At 43.8% G+C, this 23,955-nt stretch overlaps 1 protein-coding gene across 8 annotated transcripts in view; it reads right to left on the reverse strand.

The window, feature by feature from the left end:
- Window positions 1–2,228: 2,228 nt before the first annotated feature.
- Window positions 2,229–23,955, reverse strand: part of LOC140121501 (protein unc-93 homolog A-like) — a 110,169-nt gene continuing 88,442 nt past the window's right edge. For 2 of the 8 annotated variants that reach the window (XM_072141176.1, XM_072141175.1), the window contains exons 6-9: window positions 23,692–23,903; window positions 21,938–22,073; window positions 14,132–14,263; window positions 2,436–3,294 (exon numbers count right to left, since the gene is read on the reverse strand). In XM_072141176.1, coding sequence (XP_071997277.1) covers window positions 3,047–3,294; window positions 14,132–14,263; window positions 21,938–22,073; window positions 23,692–23,903 — 728 coding nt within the window. In that variant the 3' untranslated portion in view covers window positions 2,436–3,046. Of the gene's footprint in view, window positions 3,295–14,131; window positions 14,264–21,937; window positions 22,074–23,691; window positions 23,904–23,955 lie in introns of all 8 variants that reach the window. The other 6 variants (XM_072141182.1, XM_072141181.1, XM_072141180.1 and 3 more) reach the window with 5 other exon arrangements.

The raw sequence follows: 23,955 nt of genomic DNA on the forward strand, positions 1-23,955 counted from the left end.
GCATATGTTATACAGTGTATTACATATAGGCGTCAGACCTACAGACAGCGATTATATAGACTATAAGGTCTCATATAAGTCACTGTACATGTCCCTATCTCGGAAAGTATCTAAGATAGATGTTGCCGCTGCCTGCTATGACTCTACCACACTGCTATTTAAAATTAGACAAACATTAGCCCCCCGACATGTTTCGCCAGTACAACTGGCTTAATCAGGGGTTTGGGCTAATACTGATCGCGGCGCGGACACGCCGAGAATTTAACAGTAAAGCCACTCCCCTCCGGACCAGATACAGCCTATAGCGGAGGATCAAAGCGAATGATCCACTCACCACAAAACGCATCCCGATAAGACCTTTCCTGATACGATAACTTGTGAGTAGCCAATAGAGTGTGCGGCTAAAGTGTTAGATTCTAACCTCAGCCAATGATAGGGGCAGGGCCGGTTCTAGACAAAGTGGGGCCCTGGGCAAAACTAAAAGTGGGGCCCCAAAATAAAACTATTTTATGACCAGTCACAGTCAGCAAGAGGCTCCCTTTAGTATGGTAAAACTGTAATTTTGGAGAATTTTATAGGAGATAGATAGACATGTGTAGAGTTCACAAATGTCCCATATTGATATGTTCACATAAATAAATCCACATAATATCACTAAAACTGTAATAACTAGATATCTGCTTTTCAGCTAGAAAATTCACACAAATCTATCATTGTATGTTCCTTACACAATGGTCACCCAAATAAATAACTATATATCCATAAACCAAGCTAATGAGATAATAAAGTCACTTTTAGATGTGCGCCATTGTATTATCCGCACAATAACAGAACCCTCCGCGCTTCATAAGAATGAGAGTGAAAACATCATAACATAGGTGTAAATAATGGAGGATGGTGTGAAATAAAAACTTTATTCCTGTGTGTGTTTTTGGTGTTACATATAACTTTATGGACATGTTCTGGGTTTGAATGTTCATCGTATCAGTCAATTTTCCCAACAACAAAAAACTATCACAAAATAAAAGGGAATAAGAAAGAAAGTGTTCTGCATAGAGAAGGGTTAAAAACATGAATATTAGTTGATATTATCCCTTCTCAAAATGTAGTAACATATAAAGTGACTATTTCCATTATCTGTGAGGTGCAGCAGCTCCTGTGTGCAGCAAATTCTCCCTGCAGCCTGATGGCTTACTTCTTTTTTCCTATGAAAGAAAAGAGTCTCCTTTTTTATATGAATCTAAATGTGTGTTTCTAAGTTTTAGGAAAACGGAGATATTAACTGTTGAACTGCCGTCGGGAGTGATATTTATATATAAAAATGGCACCTGATATTCTCACTTTATACCTGGATATCTCTGGATCCATGGCACCTAGAAACAAAATTCAAGATTCATTTGAAATAAGAGATTCTCCCCTTTCAGGGGACCCTGGGCAATTGCCCACTTTGCCTACCCATAGCGCCGGCCCTGGATAGGGGACGCATAATACATCCCGTTCTCCAATAGTGGCTGCCTCGGCCGTACGGCCCTCCGATCAGCTGTATAACATATGCCTTACCGCAATAGCGGCCCCTAGTGGGGCAGCTGAGGCAATACTTCAGCCTCTCAGCCTAGGGATCCTGCCTAGGGCTCTAAATCATATTATAGGCTATATGACCCTATGCAGACAGCGTTGCTTTATACAGTGCACTATACTTGGCCAATAGTGCACGGTTGGCAGTTGTATAGGCTCTGAACCTTCTTCATATATGCAACTACCTATGTCTTAGACCACACTGTGTTCTTAACTCACTAGAGTCCTCTGCACCCAGTGGTCCATGCCACGTTTTTTTGAATTATTGTTTATCTTTTTATTTTTCTAATAAAAGTGATGTTTTATTTTTATTTTTTCACCTGTCCGGATATGGGCTCTCTTTGACTCTGCCTACTGGCAGTTTTGTGTAAAAAAATTTGAATTAATCCCTGCCGCAACAGAAGGTCCATTTGTTTTTTGTAAAATGTATGTAATGGCACGACTACAGGATATTAATAAATGTTTGTTTTTTTTCACAAATAATAGTGAATTCTTGTTCATGGAAAAATAAGACATCATCTGAAAATAAGACCCAGAAATTTACATAAGACACTGTCTTATTTCCGGAGAAACAGCATAGTTACAGCCAATTGTGTCAATGCTGATTCAGCTCTAGGACATACAGTAGCTGCATCAAAGCTTATTACCTTGCCTCCAAAGGTAACTCTATGTCAAGGAGTGGTAAGGAGTTAATGGGGTGTTTCTATCTATGTATGTTTGGTGTATAATAAAGATATATATCATTTTAGAGATTCTGTATTATTTCACTTAATTTGATTTGTGAGGTAAGTAGTTACGGTTTATTTATAATGACCAAAGGTCATTGCAATGAAGCTTTATTGTCAATCATTGTTCTTTTGACAACCCAAAATGTAGAAAATCCAATTGTCACAGGTGTTTTGTCTTGAGTTACACTTACAAAATATGCAAAAATGGAGAAATGAAGCGGCACTCACCACAATAAAAAGCAGGAACAAACTTTATTGCAGGAAAATTTCCAGGACAGGGGGGATGCACACCATGGCAAGGCTACAGGCTGTTTCGCGCACAAAGCGCTTTCTCAAGCCTCGTCTGCTTATTGAGGGAGGAAGGGGAAAGAGCACCCCTCCCTCTCCTGATCCTCTGTAGGCACCTGGCCCTCTGAATGTACTCTAAAGGAGCCTTTGTGGAGTGCAGATTTCATTGTCAACTGTCCATTACCCTTCACCTTAATAATAGGATGAATCCCTATACTGTGTGCTACTATCAGAGATGATTGGATACAGAGAGTGTGCAAAGTATTTACCCTGTGCAAAAAGAACATTAAACCTATTCTCCAAGTTCTAGTATCTAAATGCATGGAATCGGAAAGGGAACAGAAAGTAAAGAGGGTTCCAAATTTGGGAAACAACAAGAGCTTATGGTCATCTTATATACCACTGGGAAGCTATAATTATAATTTTCAACTATAATCCTCATAACTCTGTTGTTTTTAGCTTTCTGTCATATTTACTGCATTTGTGTCTAGAGCCATTATTTTATGTTTTCTGTATTCTAAATACTCAACTACAAGATACAAAATCATTCCAATCAATAAGATAGAAAGTACTATGTACAGTTTTACAGAGACACATAAATAGTTACTGTATGCAAATGATATAACAAAACCAAGGGATTCCCAGAGACGATAGTTTGCAAAGGCAGCTTCTTTGTGGTCATCAAATAAAACTCCATAAAAAGCTGAAAGAAAAGTAAAAAAGCAAATATTATCTCAAGCCCATACTCAAGTCATTTTGCATGGTTTCATACACATGTTAGTTTTTTTTTATGTCTATTTAAATAATTTCTCAGTAAAAAGATATTTTATAGGTTAAAAATACCATAGTGTATACCACTTTATAAGCTTGACAGGCATACCTTTCCTTATTCCCAATCATTATAAATTTAGAAGACCGGTTAGCACAGCCATAAAGATAAACAGAGCCTGTGCAAATAAGTATATACAAATTACCACAAAGAACACAGAAATGCACAATAAATGGCTCCCAATGAATATGTAATGAGAAAGGATATAACAAAATTTATTGAAGAACAAACCAAAAAATAGAGACATACATTTAAAAACATTTAAAAATTATAATACACAGAATAACCTGAGGCAGAGACCCATGTAGGGGTCAAGCACTACACACCACTGTTCGAACACTTAGGCCCCTTTCACACTTGCGTTTTTCACGCGCGCTTTTGACGCGCAGAACTTGCATTGCACTCTGACCCATTGTAACCAATGGGTCTTTTCAGACTTGCATTTTTTTTCACGCACACACGCGCATTTTTTTTAACGCGCTTTTAAATCTCGACATGCTCTACTTTTGCAAGTCACGAGCATGAAAAACGCACCATACAAGTCTATGGAGATGCATCAAAAACGCATTGCCAATAGAAATTACCAAGTGTAAGAATTCATGATTGCACATGATTCATGATTTTTGCACTTGATGCCAGTGCATCAAGTGCAAAAAAATGCATGTTTAGCCTAAGTAATAAGTAAACCAAATATGACAAAATGATGAACAAGAAGAGAAAAGTGCACTGTGCTAAATATCACCAAGAAATGATGCAAGATCCCAGTAGGGGATCCCAAGATCCCTAGTAGGAATGTATGGTAATAAGCTGCTGCAGAGTTGTCATACAGGTGGAAGGAGGAGTAAGACCGGCGGTGGAGGGCTCCCCCCGCGTATCGTTGTCAAAGGACGACTTCCTCAGGGGTAAGTAGCCACAAGAATAACCTTCTCACCTTAAATATGCTCCCTAAGACGGCACCAAGTACGAGCGGTGTTGTGCCTAAATGAGTGTGCAAGGCCGGAAGTAGGTCTCTTCAATGGAATGTATCGCCATATAGTTAAGCTTGCGCATTCACACACAAAACTGTGTTAATCTGTAGCTAGGGAATCAAATGACGTCACACAAGATCAACAAGAACAACGAGTAAGGCGTTTACAAATATATCCCCCTATGCAGCAGAATAATGAATGGAAAAAAAGAGTACATTTAAAGCCAAAAGGAATGTTCTTCATTGTGCAACAAAACAATAGCTAAGAAGAGTATCAAACAAATCTAACGGCGCATATATCAAAAAATTTTTCCAACTAATGAATGAAAAGTTTCAGCATAACAAATATCAAAAACAGTGCAGCACTGTAAGCCAAACAAATCCCTTATTGTGACTGCCAGAAGCATTTGAAAGCCCCAAGATGTTCTATTAAAAGTGTCTGCATAAAATAGATGACTATTGTTAATAAATAGTGAAAATACTTAATAAAAAACCTGCAAAAGATATATTTTGAAACGGCGCACTATAATATGGGTGGAATGTTATAATGGCTATCAGCCACATAATATTGAATTAAATCACAAAAACAAAAGTGACAAAGAGTTTCACTATTTATAATAAAAAATAAAATATCAAATCATGAGAACAATACGATTATATGTGAATCCAAAATATGGCGTGAGCCGATAGCACATAAATAAATTAGGAAATCAATAATTATCCTAAGTCATATTATAGACACAAAGACCAGATACTAGAGGGTGCCCACTGACATCGCCAGGTGCATTTAATGTATGGTCAATACCCTGCAGAGTGCCCATACAAAAACCAACAATAATACATACTGTGCTAGTTAATATAGATTAGATAAAAAGAGGATAAATGTATGGTCTACGAGTGGCCGTCAAGGAGAGCATACCAAAGGTGAGTATTCACATATAAAGATAATAATGTCCATAGAAGACTATCTAGTGGTCTGTCCAGATAAACGTTGCCAGGCAAGTGCCATTATAATAAAATGAAATGGGATATGACTAGAGATGAGCGAGCACTAAAATGCTCGGGTACTCGTTATTCGAGACAAACTTTTCCCGATGCTCGAGTGCTCGTCTCGAATAACGAGCCCCATTGAAGTCAATGGGAGACTCGAGCATTTTTCAAGGGGACCAAGGCTCTGCACAGGGAAGCTTGGCCAAACACCTAGGAACCTCAGAAAAGGATGGAAACATCACGGGAATGGACAGGAAACAGCAGGGGCAGCATGCATGGATGACTCTGAGGCTGCTTAATCGTACCATTATGCCAAAATTATGGGCAACAGCATGGCCATGACTGAGTGACCGAATGAGGCTAGATAGCATCTAAAACATCCAATAATAGACCCTGACACTATAGGGGATGGCATGCAGAGGCAGCGGCAGCAGCGGCAGGCTAGAGAGTGTCATGGCGACATACCCTAAATGGACTCAGGCTTCAAACCAATGGGTGGCAGAGAGGAACCAAAGGAGGTGAGAAAGAAGCGCTGAAATGATTTCCTATGTGAACAAAAGGTTGATGGTATATTTAGTCGATAACACAGCATGGTGGCGACATAGTGACCAAGTTCCATAACGTATCTGGTGAAACACCCGAAAAATGAGCCTGACACAGCTCTTTTGATAAGGGGACGACATGTGGAGGCAGCCATGGAGACGATTTCCATGATTAAGAGTGACAGTAAGGGGCATTCATATTGCGCTGCTATGATTGCAACTTCAGGTCTCCAACATGGCGGCGACAGATGGGCCGAGTTCCATTATGTATCTGGTGAAACACCTGAAAATTCTGACAGGGCAGGGGATGATGTGCTGTATATCCTCTCGTGCTCCAGCGTCTGGGGTATAGAGAGTTGAAAGTTGCGCATGGAGACATTGGTGGACGCTGTGGAGGATCATGGAGGCAAAATGGACAGGAAACAGCAGGGGCAGTATGCATGGATGCCTCTGAGGCTGCCTAATCTTGGGATGGAGCTGGCGGAATAGCATAGCGGTTCTATTTTTAATTGTTTTTTCGTAAATGGTTCCATGATTAAGAGCGACAGTATGGGGCATCCATATTGCGCTGCTATGATTGCAACTTCAGATCTCCATGGGCCGAGTTCCATTATGTATCTGGTGAAACACCCGAAAATTCTGCCTGACACAGCTCGTTTGATAAGGGGTCGATGTATGGAGGCAGTAAGGTAGTAGTAGTAGATTAAAGGTGCTGCAGTTAAAACTATGTTAGTTGGCAGCTAGTTGGCAGCTAAAAAGACGACGTGCAGAGGCTGCTATGGAGACAATTTAATTTGGATAGTGTCTGTATGTGGCAGTTCAAAAAAGTTTTCAAACCAGAGGAGCAGGTAGGTGTCCCTCCAGAAAAATTAAATAGATTGAGTGCCTGTATGTGGCACTCCCAAAAATTGTTTAAAACAGAGGACCGGGTAGGTGGCCCTCCAGAAAAATTAAATACATAGAGTACTATAGCTAGAGCCAGTTGGCCCTGGCAAAAAATAGCCAGTTTCCTCTGCTTTAGTGTACAAAGAGGAGGAGGAGGAGGAAAATGAGGAGGAGGAGTGCATAAATTATTCAGGTTGAGCTTCCTTCACCTGGTGGAGAATGGAAATCCTGAGAAATCCAGGTTTTTTTCATCTTGATAAGCGTCAGCCTGTCAGCGCTGTCAGTCGACAGGCGTGTACGCTTATCGGTGATGATGCCACCAGCTGCACTGAAAACCCGCTCGGACAAAACGCTAGCGGCAGGGCAGGCAAGAACTTCCAAGGCGTACAGCGCCAGTTCGTGCCACATGTCCATTAGTTGTAGGGAGCTGTGGGATCTTTTAGGACGATGGTATGGTCAGCTACGTACTCCCTCACCATCTTTCTGTAAAGATCAGCCCTACTCTGCCAAGACTGGGGACAGGTGACAGTGTCTTGCTGGGGTGACATAAAACTGGCAAAGGCCTTGTAAAGCATACCCCTGCCAGTGCTGGACAAGCTGCCTGCTCGCCTACTCTCCCTCGCTACTTGTCCCGCAGAAGTACGCCCTCTGCCGCTAGCGCTGTCAGAAGGGAAATACTGTTTCAGCTTGTGCACCAGGGCTTGCTGGTATTCATGCATCCTCACACTCCTTTCCTCTATAGGGATGAGAGTGGAAAGATTTTGCTTGTACCTTGGGTCCAGGAGAGTGAATACCCAGTAATCGGTGCTGGAATAAATTCTTTAAACGCGAGGGTCACGGGATAGTCAGCCTAGCATGAAATCTGCCATATGCGCCAGCGTACCAACGCGCAAGAATTCACTCCCCTCACTGGCCTGACTCTCCATTTCCTCCTCCTCCAACTCCTCTTCTTCTGCCCATACACGCTGAACAGTGAAGGACTGAACAATGCTCCCCTCTTCTGTCTCGCCAACATTCTCCTCCTCTTCCTCCTCATCCTCCTCCACCTCCTCCGATATGCGCTGAGAAACAGACCTAAGGGTACTTTGGCTATCAACAAGGGAATCTTCTTCCCCCGTCTCTTGTGACGAGTGCAAAGCTTCCGACTTCATGCTGACCAGAGAGTTTTTCAACAGGCCAAGCAGCGGGATGGTGAGGCTGATGAAGGCGGCATCGCCACTGACCATCTGTGTTGACTCCTCAAAGTTACTCAGCACCTGACAGATATCAGAAATCCACGTCCACTCCTCATTGTAGACTTGAGGAAGCTGACTAACCTGACTACCAGTTCTGGTGGAAGTTGACATCTGGCAGTCTACAATCGCTCTGCGCTGCTGGTAAACTCTGGATAACATGGTTAATGTTGAATTCCACCTCGTGGGCACGTCGCACAACAGTAGGTGAGCAGGCAGTTGGAGGCGGCGCTGTGCTGCCCTGAGAGTGGCAGCATCTGTGCTGGACTTCCACACACAACCATGCCTGGCTTCAGGTTCAGCGGTGCCTGCCACAGATCAGTCTGCACCGTGATGCCCTGTAATAGCTCTTGGGCGGTGTGCCTTTTATCGCCTAGGCTCAGCAGTTTGAGCACCGCCTGCTGTCGCTTAGCGACGGCACTGCTGCTGTGCCTAGAGCTACCGACTGATGGCTCCATGCCCATGGATGGTAATTCGGAGGAGGAGGTGGAGGAGGGGTGGGAGGAGGAGGAGGCATAGTAGGCCTGAGAGACCTGGACCGAGGTAGGCCCCGCAATCCTCGGCGTCGGCAGTATGACCAGCCGCAGGGTCAGACTCGGTCCCAGCCTCCACCAAGTTAACCCAATGTGCCGTCAGCGATATATAGTGGCCCTGCCCAGCAGCACTCGTCCACGTGTCCGTGGTCAGGTGGACCTTGTCAGAAACGGCGTTGGTCAGGGCACGGATGATATTGTCTGACACGTGCTGGTGCAGGGCTGGGACGGCACATCGGGAAAAGTAGTGGCGGCTGGGGACCGGATACCGAGGGGCAGCCACCACCATGAGGTTGTGAAAGGCCTCGGTCTCTTCCAGCCTATAGGGCAGCATCTCCAGGCTAAGTAATCTGGAGATGTGGACGTTGAGGGCTTGGGCGTGTGGGTGGGTTGCACTATACTTCCTTTTGGGCCGGGTTCCTCGGCAGGGGGCTGACTAGCAGAGGCAGCAGATGACACAGGGGAAGGAGCAGTGGTGTGCCCGGCCGGAGGTGAACGGGCTTGGTGCCATTGAGTGGGGTGTTTAGCATTCATATGCCTGCGCATACTGGTGGTAGTTAAGATAGTAGTGGTGGAACCCCTGCTGATCCTGGTGTGGTCAGTCATCCGGTGTTTCTTTAGAGAACCTCCAGACTTCCGAAAATCTAGCCCTCGCCACGGGAGCTTGACTACATGAAACATTTGGCCCTGTCTCTCTGTCTGGCCCCACCACTGCCTCTTCAAATCTGTTCTCGTCGAGGACTCGCCTCCGTCTCAGAAGCACTGTGTTCACCCGGCCTATCAACCCAGCTTGGGTCTGTCACCTTATCATCCTCCAATCCCTCAGTCTGCCTCCTTCTCGGACTTCCTGCCCTGACAACAACTTCACCACTGTCTGACAACCGTGTCTCCTCATTGTTCGACACCTCTTTACACACTTCTTCCACTACGTCAACAATGTTAACATCACCCACAGACTGCGACCGGTGGAAAATCTGGGCATCAGAAAAGAGCTCAGCAGCAACCGGACAAGTGGTTTGTGACTCTGGGAAGGGTCCAGAAAACAGTTCCTCAGAGTATGCCGGTTCAAATGCCAAATTTTCCTGGGAGGGGGCAGACTGGGGGAAGGAGGCTGAGGTGGAGGAGCTGGAGGAGTGCTGATTTCGGTGACATGGGTGGACTGCGTGGAAGACTGACTGGTGGACAAATGGCTAGAAGCATTGTCCGCAATCCACGACATCACCTGTTTGCATTGTTCTGGCCTCAACAGTGCTCTACCACGAGTCCCAGTAACTTGAGACATGAACCTAGGGAGTGTAGCTCTGCGGCGTTCCCCTGCTCCCTCATCAGCAGGTGGTGTCTCACCCCGCCCAGGACCACGGCCTCTGACCCCTGCAGTAGTTGGACGCCCACGTCCACGCCCTCGTCCTCTACCCCTAGCCCTCGGGTTCAACATTTTCAAAATTAAAGTGTAAACTGTAAATTTTTTTGGATTTTTTTGTTTTTCTTTTGTTTTATTTGGGTTTTTTTTTTACAAATCAATGCTATCCTGTTGCTATGGCTAGTTTCTAACCTACACTGACAGCACACAACTGGATTTTGTGCTGTGCCTGATGACTTTGAGTTATAAAAAAAAATAAAAGTAAAAAAAAAAAATCAGCAGACTGTGCCTTATTCAATCAAACCCCTAATAAATTGTCCCACTTAGGTGTTTGACATGTGTGTGTCACTAAGAGCTAAATACGCCATTGTAGGCCTAAGAAAGTCGGTTGGGTTCTTGTATGCCTAGTTTCTAACAGCACACAACAACTGGATTTTAAGTCACTTTAAGTTTTGAAAAAAAAAATCATCAGACTGTGCCTAATTCAATCAAACCCCTAATAAATTGTCCCACTTAGACCCCTAAGTCTCCCTGGAAATTCCTCACAATATGGTACTAGCTGCACTACTAGTGCCAGCAAGCCCAGCCACAAGCAAACAAAAAAAAATATATATATAACGCTATTCTAGCCCTAACAAGGGCTGTTGGGTTCTTGTAGACTCCTGCCTAACAGTAAGCTAAAATAACACCCTAGCGCTATCCCTGCAGCAGCAGCAGCTCTCTCCCTAACGGCATCCAAACAGAGAATGATGCGAACAGCGCGGGCAGGGGCTAGTCTATTCCAGGGTCATCTGATCTGGCCAGCCAACCACTGCTATCGACGTGTAAGAGTACCACGTCATGCTGGGTGGAGTGCAGAGTCTCTTGGCTCGTGATTGGCTCTGTTTCTGGCCGCCAAAGATCAAAACGGCGGGAGATGCCATTTTCTCGAGCTGGCGAAGTATTCGTCCGAGCAACGAGCAGTTACGAGTACGCTCAAGGTCAGACGTGTGTGTTCGCTCATCTCTAGTTATTAACCATCTCGTAATACCGTGTATATATAGCCGAGTTTTTCAGCACAAAAAATGTGCTGAAAAACCCTACCTTGGCTTATACTTGAGTCAAGAAAAAAAAGTGAACTCACCTTCCTACGCCCCCCTGGCATCCATCGTGGCTCCGACATTGGGTCCCGGTCCAGTGCAGTCTTCGTGACGTCAGCCACATGCTGACGCTCTAATGTGTGTGCCGGATCTGCGATGGATGCCGGGGGGCGTCGAAGGTGAGTTCACTTTTTTTTCCCTACAGGCAATGGGCTGGCAGGCTATATACTTGAGATGGCTGGTAGGCTATATACTACAGTGGGCTGGCAGGCTATATACTACCGTGGGCTGGCAGGCTATATACTACAGTGGGCTGGCAGTCTATATGCTACAGGGGTCTGGCAGGCTATATACTAGAGGGTCTTGCTGGCTATATACTGGGGGGGCAGTGACCAATGCATTTCCCACCCTCAGCTTATACTCGAGTCTAAAGGGTTTTCCAGTTTTTTGTCTCAAAATTTGGGGTCTCAGCTTATACTCGGGTCGGCATATACTCAAGTATATATGGTACCCTCTTTAGGATCTTAGACAACATATTTATATAGTCAGAAGGCTACATTGTGTGATAGAAGCAGGTTGGACTGTAGTGCCTAGCGTGTGCCAGTTAAATTCTCTATTTGGGCCCAGCACTTTAAAGCTACATGCAAATATTACCTTTGTGACATCCTTTTCCAAATTTCTAAAACATTACCTACACAAATATTTGCTTCCTTCTGTAGAAATTCATCGTGCAATTGCATAATACAGAAAGCCTATTTCAGATGCAATGTGTAAGAGAATGGGATGTCCTAAAAGCTGATAAATTAGTGAAGCTCACGGAGCCTGACATGAGTACCCCTCAGACCCGGGTTAATCCTGCCAGGAGCATATGCTTGTCTCAAACATCAAGCCATTCATGTCTAAGTATAGACTATTCTTTACAGTAAAACTGCAAATGGCTCATTAAATAATTTATGGTGTCCCAAATTTTTGTTTATACAGTGTTTTTAAATAATATAAAAAATGTGAGGTGATACATTCAACTAGAATTGGTTAATCAATAAAACTGCAGAATTATGTTTAAGCTATAAACCTCTATTCATAAGCAACATAAAGTGCCCATACCCATAAGTTATAAGATTTTCTTATGGGACACCTATTTTATTTCATAAGGACGGGCTATCTCCATGGCATATGATTCCGTGGGTGAAAAGAATAAGGTATGTCCAATCATATGGTCCCAGAAAAGATACAGCACAAAAATAATCTCCCCTGAAAACGTTAGAGTAGTGGTGCACAACCTTTTTCGGTCCAAGGCCATACCTTCAGTGGGCTGCACCATTAACCAAAATCCTAGACACGCCAAAAACCATAGTACGCAAGAAACCCCAGAAACCACTACTGCATTTGTACAATAAGTAACATAGAACCCAGAGCAGACTATAATACAGTACAGATTCTAATTTTGATGATGAAAATGGTCTGAACCCATGCAGCATTGTGAATAACTGTCTGCACGCAGGGGCTCTGATAGACCCCAGTACTGTTCCCTTTCTGCAGCCAGCCAGTTATTCTTACTTATCTGCTGCAAAGGGTCAATTCTTGCCTTTTTGCTGCCTGAGGTAAAAACTTAAATATTGCCCCACTACTATTATACTGCCCCCTATATACAAGAATATAACTACTATAATACTGCCCCCTATGTACAAGAGTATAACTACTATAATAGTGGCCTCTATGTACAAGAATATAACTACTATAATACTACCCCCTATGTACAAGAATATAACTACTATAATAGTGGCCTCTATGTAAGGAAATAACTACATGCGTTCACCTACTTAAGGACACCAGACTTACAGGTGACCCCTAGTTAAAGACAGACCTCTCTGGCCACTGTGACCTCTGGTGAAGCTCTCTGAATGCTTTACTGTAGTCCCAGACTGCAATGAACAGTTATAAGGCGTCTGTAATGGAGCTTTATTAATCCTGGGTCCCATTACAGCAAAAAAAAATTGGAAACTCCAATTGTTACTGAGGCAAAAAAAAAATTGTCTGGAGCAATTATAAAATATAAAGTTTCGACTTACATACAAATTCAACTTAAGTACAAACCTAGGGAACCTATCTTGTACATAGCCCAGGGACTGCATGTACTATAATACTGCCCCCTATGTGCAAGAATATAATTACAATAATACTGCTCCCTATGTACAGGAATATAACTACTATGATACTGCTCTCCCCACTCCACAGACAGCAATTCCCTCTCCATGTCTGCTTCTCCCTTCTCACAGAGCAAACCCCCCACGTCTCACAAAGCAAGCCCCCCTGGTCTAATCCTCCATCCTCTCACAGAATCCCCCCCTCCCCCCCGGGTCTGCCCGCCTCCTTGTCACACAGAATCACTCTCCCCCCATATCTGGCAATCAAGACATGCCCAGCAGTTTATAGGTAGCCCCCACACATGCTCAGCAGTATATAGGTAGCCCCCCACACATGTTCAGCAGTATATAGGTAGCCTTCTCACATGCCTCTGCAGTACATAGGCAGCCTCCACACATGCCCCAAAAGTTTGTAGGTAGCCACCACACATGGCCAGGTGGCCCTTACACAAGCCCCAGCAGTATATGGTTAGCCCCTTCACTTGCGCCAGCAGTATACATGTAGCTCCTACACTTTAACCAACATTATATAGGTAGCCCCCACACATGCCCAGCAGTATATAGGTAGTCCCCACACATGCCCAGCAGTATATAGGTAGTCCCCACAGTATGAAGTAGCTCCAACACATGGCCAGCAGTATATAGAAACCCCCATACATGCCACAGCAGTATATAGAAGCCCCCACACATGCCCCTTCAGTAGACAGTAGACCCCACACATGCCCCAGTAGTATATAGTGGCCCCCACAAGTGCCCAGCAGTATATAGTTTCCCCCACACAAGCCACAGCCTATTCTTCGTCCCGGCCCTGCAGGGCCGCAACCCAGGGCTCTGCAGGCCAAGGGTTGTGCACCTCTACCTTACAGTATAGCATATCAACACATATGAAATATAACTTAAGATCCCTGATACATGAAACCAGTTGTACAGAACATACACATACATTTAGATTCAAAAATACAATATCTAAATAACTGACCATTTAGAAGAGTCTGACAGATGGCATCGGATAAACTCCACAAAGCAGGAAAAATGAAAAATACTGCTAACTGGTCGGGATTAGGACTCCAAAGCAGCAAGGCAATTATGCAGGAAATACTAACAGCTGCGGCTGAAAAAATACATAGAAGAATATTCATAGCAAGAATAAAACTAGGTCCTCCTAAAACAGTGTGCAAATATATAATTGAACTAAAAACATTTCCGTCCATTAGGTTAAAATGCTTTACTGCTGGAGGCCCCACCACCGGGACCTCTGTTTGACCTCCCACTGGGACCTCTCTTTTAGTAAATACATAGCTAAATGTAGAGTCTATACCAGATCTGCAGTGAAATGCAGAATTAAGATGTAATAAATCTGGATTAAATGCAGATTTGTCCTCTTTTATTGATGTAGACAGTACCAGAAATCTCAGTTTTACCCATTAAACTGCTGCATTTAATAAAGGTTGGGGCATCTAAGAAAGTCATAGAGAGACTTGATCAAGTCCTTTGGGGCTTCTAGGGATGTAAGTCTATTAAGGCCCAGTCAGAGGTTGGGTGTAATAAGCTTCATGTGAGTTTAAAACTGATAGTGTTAATAGACTGCAGTACAGAAGTATTGCAGTATATGATATTCAAGATATTGCAGATATGAGTTCCCTACTTGGACAGTGAAAACAAGTCAAGTTTTAAAAATCTATGGAAAAAATAATAACTATTTGAATTAAAAACAGCCAAAGAAACATAATTTTCCCCATACATAATTTTAATTAATTATAATAACATGATAAATAATCGTATGTAAAAAAAACAAATAAAACACTGTACAATTACAAAATTGTTCTGTAACAATTGTAACAACCTTGGCTTGTGAAAATTTAAAAATACTGTATATTCTCGAGTATAAGGCAAGTTTTTCAGCACAAAAATTGTGGTGAAAAAACCTAACTCGGCTTATATTCGAGTCTATAAAGAAAATTAACACTGTACTCACCTTTTGGACTTCCCCCTTAGGTCCTCTTTCTGCTTCGGATGCTCCGGTTCCTCTTTGGGTCCTTCAGGTCATTTGGCTCCTCTTCAGCTCCTGTTCAGGTCGCCGCGTGATGCCGGCGGTGCACAAACAATGACATCGGCAAACGGCTGACATCATTATGTGTGCTGGACTCGAAGAGGAGCCAAAGGACCCGAAGAGACACTGGAGCATCCAAAGCAAGAGGAACTACAGGGAGCATTGGAAATGTGAGTACTTGGTTAATTGTTTTTATTAAAGGCTAGGCATACTTGGGGCAGAGACTGACCGGCAATATACTGACAGGCGATTGGCTGGCTATATACTGCAGGGGCTGGCAGGCTATATACTGGGGGCAGGGGCTGGCAGGCTATATACTTGGGGAGGCAAGGACTGGCAGGCTGTATAATGCGGGGATAGGGGCTGGCAGGCTATATACTGGGGGGGGCTCTGGCTAGCTTTGTACTAGCTGGAGGTTGCTTCCCATGCTACGCTTATACTCGAGTCAATAAAAAAAATCCTGCACTCAGCCCAGTCAGATTGTCCGATGGCATGCCCCCGATTTCTGTTGAATGAAAGCCAGCGCAGCTGCACAAAAATCTGATTGCATTCGACACAATCCCCCGTTAAATACCTGTCATAGCTATGCAAAACCCGAAAACGTCAGATAATCTGACAAAAGTGCGTCAGCGGACCCTTAGTAAATAAGCCCCATTAGGTATTGCTGTGTCCCAAAATGCCTGATCTACTAAAATATAATAACGTTTTTTTACGGCGTTTTACAGAAAACAGCGCCCGAAGTTGAAAATGGAACATTTTTGCCATTTTGAAAAATATTAAAAAATCTATAAAAAGTAATCAAAAGGCCGTACAGTCCTAAATATATGAACATTGAAAACAACATCAAAAGCTGCAAAAAATGACACCACTCACAGCTCCGTACAACAAAGTATGAAAAAGTTATTAGCACCAGAAGATGGGAAAAAAATGTACAGGAGGTTTTAATTTTTGTAAATGAATGAATACATTATAAAATCTATACAAATTTGTTATGCCTGTGATTGCATGGTTGTAGGTGTTTACACACTTTGGGACTTATTTACTGAGGGTCCGCGGACGCGCTTTTGTTGGTTTTTCTGATGTTTTAGGGATTTGCACCATTGGGATAGGTATCTAACTGGGCATTGTGTCACACGCGTTCGCATTTTATACACTGCAAGGAGAACTGCGTAAAAATTGTAATTAAGCAAGTGTGTGTGGGGAACAGCTATTTTGCGTTTCCTTTGTAATTGCTATTTTTACCCTAAAAAAATTAACACATTGGAAAATTCAAATCTTACTTTAAAAAAACAAGCCCGTACGTCAGATAACAAACAAAAAAAGTAAAAAAAAAAAAGTTAGGCATGGAAAAAATTCCTTCGTCCTTAAAGCCCAAACAGATCTTATAGGAAATCTATCATCAAAATCAAGCATGGATATACCAGGGACACTTACATATACTGCACATTGTAACAGAATATTGTGCATCTGCAGAATGGAGGGGCTTTGGAGACTGTCCCAGTAGCCTTTCATTAACATAATTTTAAAAGTTCCTTTTAAAAGGAAGGAGGCCATTGATAACAAATATAAGGATACCTCTGGATCTTTGAGTACAATTCTCTGGTTTACCTATGCTGGATTTTGATTTTAGATTTCTTTTAAGGTGTTAAAATGTACAATTTTGCAAGTGCAGCAACAAAACATCTGAATCACATTTATTTTTACATTGTTGCCACCCACAACAAATTAAAATAAAACGTTTTTCAGGGGTAATACCTTTCCCAAAATTGTATTATTCAAAAGAACTGCTCATCCTACAAAGGAAATGATCCTTTACTCTTTTAATGTTCCTGTATTATTAACATTTTATTGAAACATTAGTGAAAATTATAAAACTAATAATGTGTTTTGTGTCAATTAGTCATACATTGCACAGCATGCAGAAACATATCTTGGTTATGAATGGTTTTGCTGAAAAAACAATACCAACATTCAGGATCTTGGGAAAGATGATTGCATGATTGTACAAGTTACACAGAGCTTGTATTACACACAGGGCTTAGTCCAGACAGGACTAATCAACCTGAGTTGGATCCCTCATCCACAGCAGCTAGGATCATGGTTCAACAATTGATTATTCTGCCTTCAGGCACAACCCAGGGATGGCAGTATTCTCTGGTGCAGTACATAACTAATGGGAAAAGCACTGAGGCAGCCACAGTAGCAAGAGAGATTCGTTATCATAATTTTATCATTGTTTTATCATCAAAACCCCTCAGCACAGGGATTAAACTAGATATGTGCCTGCATCAGTGTAGCTACAACATTCCCAAGGTATGTGTCAGCATCTGAGGAAGTGGATCCTCTGTACCACCACGAGCAATGGCATAAGCCAACACCTGGGAGCGGAGTCTTAGTGGCACCTGATGTTCACCACAGCCTGCCGCAAAGCTGGATGGACTTACTGCGGCAAGGTACCACCAGGTCACTCCACAGACCCGACTCTGTCCACTGTGGTGGCCAAGGCGTGGTACAAAGTCGTGAGGCAGAATCGTGGTTGGAGACAGGCAGGAGGTCGAGACAGGTACATGGGATCAAAGTCAGGAACAAAGTAGGCGGTCAAGACAGGCAGCACGGAGTCAAAGTCAGGAATGGAACCAGGGTCCAGGGGAATGCCGGGAGAGGGTGGCTTTTATACAATTCCTGGAAATGGCAAGAATCAATTAGGGTGCACGGCCCTTTAAATCTTAGAGCGCCGGCACGCCCTAGGAGGTGGGGATGCGCAGGCCAGACTGTGAGTAGCGAAGCAGGAGCGTAGAGAGGTAAGTCAGCAAAGTGGGGAGCTGGGGGCCAAAGAGGAGCATGGGTGTGCCCGCGACATGTGAAATGTGGGTCACGGGAGCTCCCCTGACATTAGTCCCCCCCCTTTGCCTCCCCTCTTCTTGGTCTGGAGGGAGCCAGAATGTTATCCTCAGGCTCCCATGATCTCTCCTCAAGCCCAAGCCTCTTCCAGTCAACAAGGAAGAACTGCTTACCTCTCATTATCTTCATGTCCAGAACCTCAAAGACATCAGTGGAGTCAGCCTCCGGAGCAAGTGGAGGAGGTTACCGTGAGAAGCGCTTTGAGATGACAGGCTTCAGGATAGAGACATGGAAGGAGTTTGGGATGCGGATAGTGGGAGGAAGGCAGAGTTTATAAGCAACAGGATTTTTTGTGGTTGATCACCTTGAATGGCCCCGGAAAATGTGGACCAAGCTTGTAGCTGGGAATCTTCAGCTGGATTTATCTAGATGATAACCACACCTAGTCACCCGGAAAGAAAACTGAAGGAGACCTGCGCTTTTTATCAGCTTGGGTCTTGGTGCGGACCGACGCCTGAAGCAGAGACTGAGGTGTCTGTTCCCAGATCGATTTGAGATCCTGTCCCAATTCTTCCACTGCAGGAACATTTGCGGGAATGGACAGAGGAAGAGGTGGTCAAGGAATTCATCCAAAGACAAAATAGAAAGGGGCAGTGGCAGCAGACTCAGAATGCAAGGAGAAATCTGCACATGGTAGCAGAGAGGACCAGTCATCCTGACGGGCCGGGACAAAGTGACAAAGGTAACAGCTCAGAGTTTGGTTTGACTCTCTCTAGTTACCAGTTAGTCTGAGGATGGTATGCGGACGAGAAGTCCAGCTTGACCTGAAGTTTATTGCAGAGGGAACAACATAATCTAGAAACAAACTGGACCCAACTGCCAAGACAATGTGCAAAGGAAGTCCATGTAGTTGGAAGATATGAAGGAATAATAGACTGGCCAGACAAGGAGCTGACAGCAGACCTGTCAGCGGAACAAAAGAGGAAGATTTTAGATTCGTAATAAATCCGCATCCACAGACAGCTAGGTAACGGCAACAGGAGACCAACAGGTTTTAGGTGAGATGGCTTGTTATGAGCACAGGAGGTGTAGGAACGAACAAAATCCTGCATATCTTTGACCAGGTCTGGCCACCAATAGTAACTAGAAATGAGGGCTACTGAGCACTGCACTTTAGGATGCCCAGCCACTTGAGAGCAATGTCCCCAAATCAATATCTTTTTCCGTAGACCCGGTCGGACATAAGTCTTGCCAGGAGGGAGCTGCCACAGATCCACTGGAGCAGCAAGAATTAGTCTTTCAGGAGCGATAACATGTTCTTTCCCCAACAACATCGGAGGCATGAGAGAGGGCATCGGGAAATTGAAGCGTGAAAAGAAAAGGGACCAACGAACCTGTTTTGGGTTGAGGCGCTGAGCAGTTTGGAGGTACTGGAGAGTCTTGTGGCTTGTATATACACAGACCGGATGACAAGCTCCCTCCAAAAGATAGCGCCATTCTTCCGAGGCAAGTTTAATAGCCAAAAGTTCCGATCTCCAATGGAGTAATCTCTCTCGACAGTGGAGAAGATTTTAGAGAAAAACCCACAAGTGAGTGGGCCCATTCTGGGTGAGAACAGCTCGAGCACCTACTGGAAGCTCAAGTTGGAATGTCAGGCTGTATAAGGACAGGGGCAGAAGCAAAGGCAGACTTAAGCTTGGAAAATGCGCCATCAGCCGACAGAGGCCAGAGTTAAGGGTCAGTATTATTTTTTGTTAATAATCTCGCAATGGGAGATACAAGAGAAGAAAAATGCGGTATAAACTGCCGGTAGTAATTGGGGAAACTCCGGAATCTCTGTATGGCACAAAGTCCTACTGGGCGAGGCCACTGAAGTACCACAGATAACTTGGTTGGATCCATCTGTAGGCCCTTGTCCAAGATGATGTATCTGAGAAATAGATTCCTCGAAGACGGTCTGTAATTCGGCTAGGAAAGTGGTGATGTCTGCTGTAACTGGATCTCCCTTGCCACAGAGTGGAGTGGCCCATGCCAGGGCTTTCCTGGAGAGAAAACTGATCAAGAAAGCCAATCTTGACCGTTCAGTTACGAATTGTGAAGGCATTAGTTCAATATGCAAGGAGCACTGGGTAATAAAGCCTCTGCACAACTTTGCATCCCCATCATATTTGGAAGGCATAGAGAGCCTCCACCTAGGTTCTGTGGAAGGTAGACAAACCGAGCTAGCAGGAGGAACTGCAGAAACTGGCAGCTGGGCAGTCAATAGCTGCTGTAGAATAGCGTTGCCTTTTCCTAGCTGCTGAACTTGTACGGCAATCTGCTGGGAATGCCGGGCCACGATGGTGGGGAGATCAGCCAGTTCTAGTAGAGGAACCTTGGCCCGATCTATGGCCGGATCTTACTGTCAGGATCTAAGGTAGTGGATGGTGGGGAGATCAGCCAGTTCTGGTAGCGGAACCTTGGCCAGCTCCATGGCCAGACCTTACTGTAGAGGTAGTGGATCCTCTGTACCACCGCAAGCGATGGTGTAAGCGGTGGACTTGCTGCGGCAAAGTACCACCAGGTCGCTCCACAGGCGCAACTTGACCCGCAGTGGTGGTCAAGGCGTGGTACAAAGTCATGAAGCAGAATTGTGGTCAGGGACAGGCAGAAGGTTGAGACAGGCTGAACAGGATCCACCTCAGGAACAAAGTAGGAGTTCAGGACAGACAGTCAGGAATGGAACTGGGATCACAACGGGAAATCAACAGACAGGCACTAGGCAACAAAACAAAACTTTCTCTGAGGCATATAGCACAAAGAGGCTGGCGTTTATACAATTCCTGGAAATAGACAGCACCAATTAGCGGTACTCTGGCCCTTTAAATGTTTGAGCGCCGTAGGAGGCGGGAACGCACATGCTGGGTTGCGAGTAGCGGAGCAGGAGCGTGGAGAGGTAAGACAGCAGAGTGGAGAGCTGGGGGCTGGAGAGGAGCACAGGTGTGCCTGAGATGTGCATGATAATGCATGAAATTAAATGGTAGCTTTCCTCTAAATTATATGAAAACAATGGCTCTGTCAATTAACCCCTTAACGCTCTGCGATCGCCATGGTAGCCTCGGGTCTTCTTTTGACACGAGGCTACATGGCTTCTGCAGATTCGTTACAATGAGCCAGTGGCTCATTGTAATGAACGACCTGCAGAAATGCCATATATTGCAATACAGAAGTATTGCAGTATATGGTAGGAGCGATCTGACCATCTAGGGTTAATGTACCCTAGATGGTCTAAGAAATAGTGAAAAAAAAAAAGAAAAAAAAAAGTTTAAAAAATAAAAAAAATTAATAAAATATTAAAAATTCAAATCACCCCCCCTTTCCCTAGAACTGATATAAAACATAATAAACAATAAAAAGTTATTAGCTTCAGAAGATGACAAAAATTTTTTTTTCTTTTTTGTACACATTCGTTTAATTTTTGAAAATGTATTAAAAGACAATAAAACCTATATAAATTTGGTATCACCGCGATCGCACCGAACCAAAGAATAAAGTAGGCATTATTTGGAGCGAAGAGTGAAAGTCGTAAAAACTGAGCCCACAAGAACGTGATTTTTTTTCAATTTTTCCACCTTTGGAATTTTTTTTCAGCTTCGCAGTACATGTTAAAATAAATAACATTACGGGAAAGTAAAATTTGTTACGCACAAAATAAGCCCTCACACAGGTCTGTACACGTAAAAATGAAAAAGTTATGGATTTTTGAAGTTGGAGAGCGAGAAATGAGCGGAAAAACCCTGCGTCCTTAAGGGGTTAATGGCTTTTGGAATGTGCGGAGTAAAAAACAGAAACACAAGTAAACATGAATAATATATGTTCTTAACACTCTACACTTTATTTTAAATAATTTCCTACCTAACATAAAAAGGGAAATCCGACCAGTGTACTGAGAAAGTTTTCCGGAGGCCATAGAGGAAATAGAGTTTGTTGCACCATAACAAATCATCACATATCCCACAAAGTGTATACCCAATGCACAAGTAATGTAAGCCTAAAAAGACAAGTAAGACAATTAAGAATACTTACACCTCATCATTAAACCTATAAAACTTTTTTTTAATTAAATTTTCCCTAATATTTGCCAAAATGCGTTTTGGGTTAAAATTTTCAACGCAACCTGCAAAAAACAAGCTTTAATATGACAACATGATAAAAATTGTTAAGTTTTAGTTTCGAAAGAAGAAGGTGAAAATGACAAAAACTATATAGACAATAACCCTCCGCTTCTTCCCTGGATAGGAAGAGACAATTTATAGGAAGTCTTCCCATCTTCTTATTTGATAAATCAAGCCCTCAGGCTGTGGCCCTTGCCCTGCTGCATGCAGCTTCCAGTGCAGCAGTTAAAACAGAATAAAACAAGTGTGCAGTAAGCACACTCCTTGAGGACCTGTCCGGCTATACAAAGGAGCAGCAGAAGGACCTGTGATGATGTGATCATCACATGACCTTCCACCTTCTCCTTTATACAGCCTCCTGCATAACAGGCGAGCTCACAGAGAGAAGGGACTAGAACTGTGGGCAGCAGGGGGAGGACTAGGACTGGGGGCTGGAGAGGAGGACTAGAATGGGGGGCAGCATGGGGGGGAACTAGAACTGGAGTCTAGAGGGGAGTACTAGGGGCAGCATGGGGGGAGCTAGAACTGGGGTCAGCACAGGGGGGAACTAAAACTGGGGGCAGCACGGGTGGGAACTACAACTGGGGGCAGCACGGGGGGGAAATTGGACTGATGGCAGCCGGGGGGGGGGGACTAGAACTGGGGCCAGGATGGGGGGAACTAGAACGTGGGGCAGCAGGTGGGTGGACTACAACTTGGGGCAGGACGGGGACTAGAACTGAGGGAAGAAGGGGGGGACTAGAACTGGGGGCAGGAGAGGATAACTAGAACTGGAGACAGGAGGGGGAAACTTGTACTGGGGGCATGAGGGGGGAACTAGAACTGGGGACAAGAGGGGAGGACTAGAACTGGGGACAGGAAGGGGGACTACAACTGGAGACAGGAGGGAGGATAGAACTGGGGGAAGCAGGGGGGGACTAGAACTGGGGACAGCAGGGGGGGGGTGAGAACTGGGGGGAGGATGGGGGTAACTAGAACTGGTGCAGCAGGGGTTAACTAGAACTGGGCCCAGGAGCACCCCTGCTGTATATGAATAATGATAACAGAGTGCTGCTTCCACGGATGATATTTGTGTTGGAGGAATACTGGCCTTCTGAGTCAAGCCTTAAAACTATTGGGCTTAGACCTGTGAATTTTGCTATATATTGTAATTATATATATATATATATATATATATATATATATATATATATATATATATATATATATATATATATGTCTGAGAGGATAAAACAGAGAAACAATGCTTTCAGAAGAAAATTGCTCTGCGTTGTGAAAAGTAGAAACATGAAACTGCTTATAGGCCCAAAATGTTCATTATCTGCTATCCAAATTTACTGTACATGTAGGGAAATCAGTGCAGAACTTTTAATAGATATATATTGGTACATAAACTAATATTGCCCCCCACACTTACACACAGATAACCAAAATTATGGGAAATGTGGCCTAACCCTTTAAACATAAACTTTGATTATCTCATATGTTACATACCTTGGTATAGTCACTAGAAAGAAATCCCTGCTGAAAGCCACTAAACATTGTTAATGGTATGAGAAGACACTGGCGTATGTCTTTAAGTTGTTTTATTGTTCCCAGTAATGAATTCCAAATAGTTGGATTTTCATCTTCTCTTTTTTGTTCCTCCGATAGGTCAATTTGGTCCAAAAAAATCACAATCAGTAAAACGGCAATAACTCCACTTCCTGCACCAAAAAACACATATTAACAGCACCAAACAACTGCTTTATCCAAACT

Source organism: Engystomops pustulosus, chromosome 3 (genome assembly GCF_040894005.1).
Source record: "Engystomops pustulosus chromosome 3, aEngPut4.maternal, whole genome shotgun sequence".
In the NCBI taxonomy this organism is placed as follows: domain Eukaryota; kingdom Metazoa; phylum Chordata; class Amphibia; order Anura; family Leptodactylidae; genus Engystomops; species Engystomops pustulosus.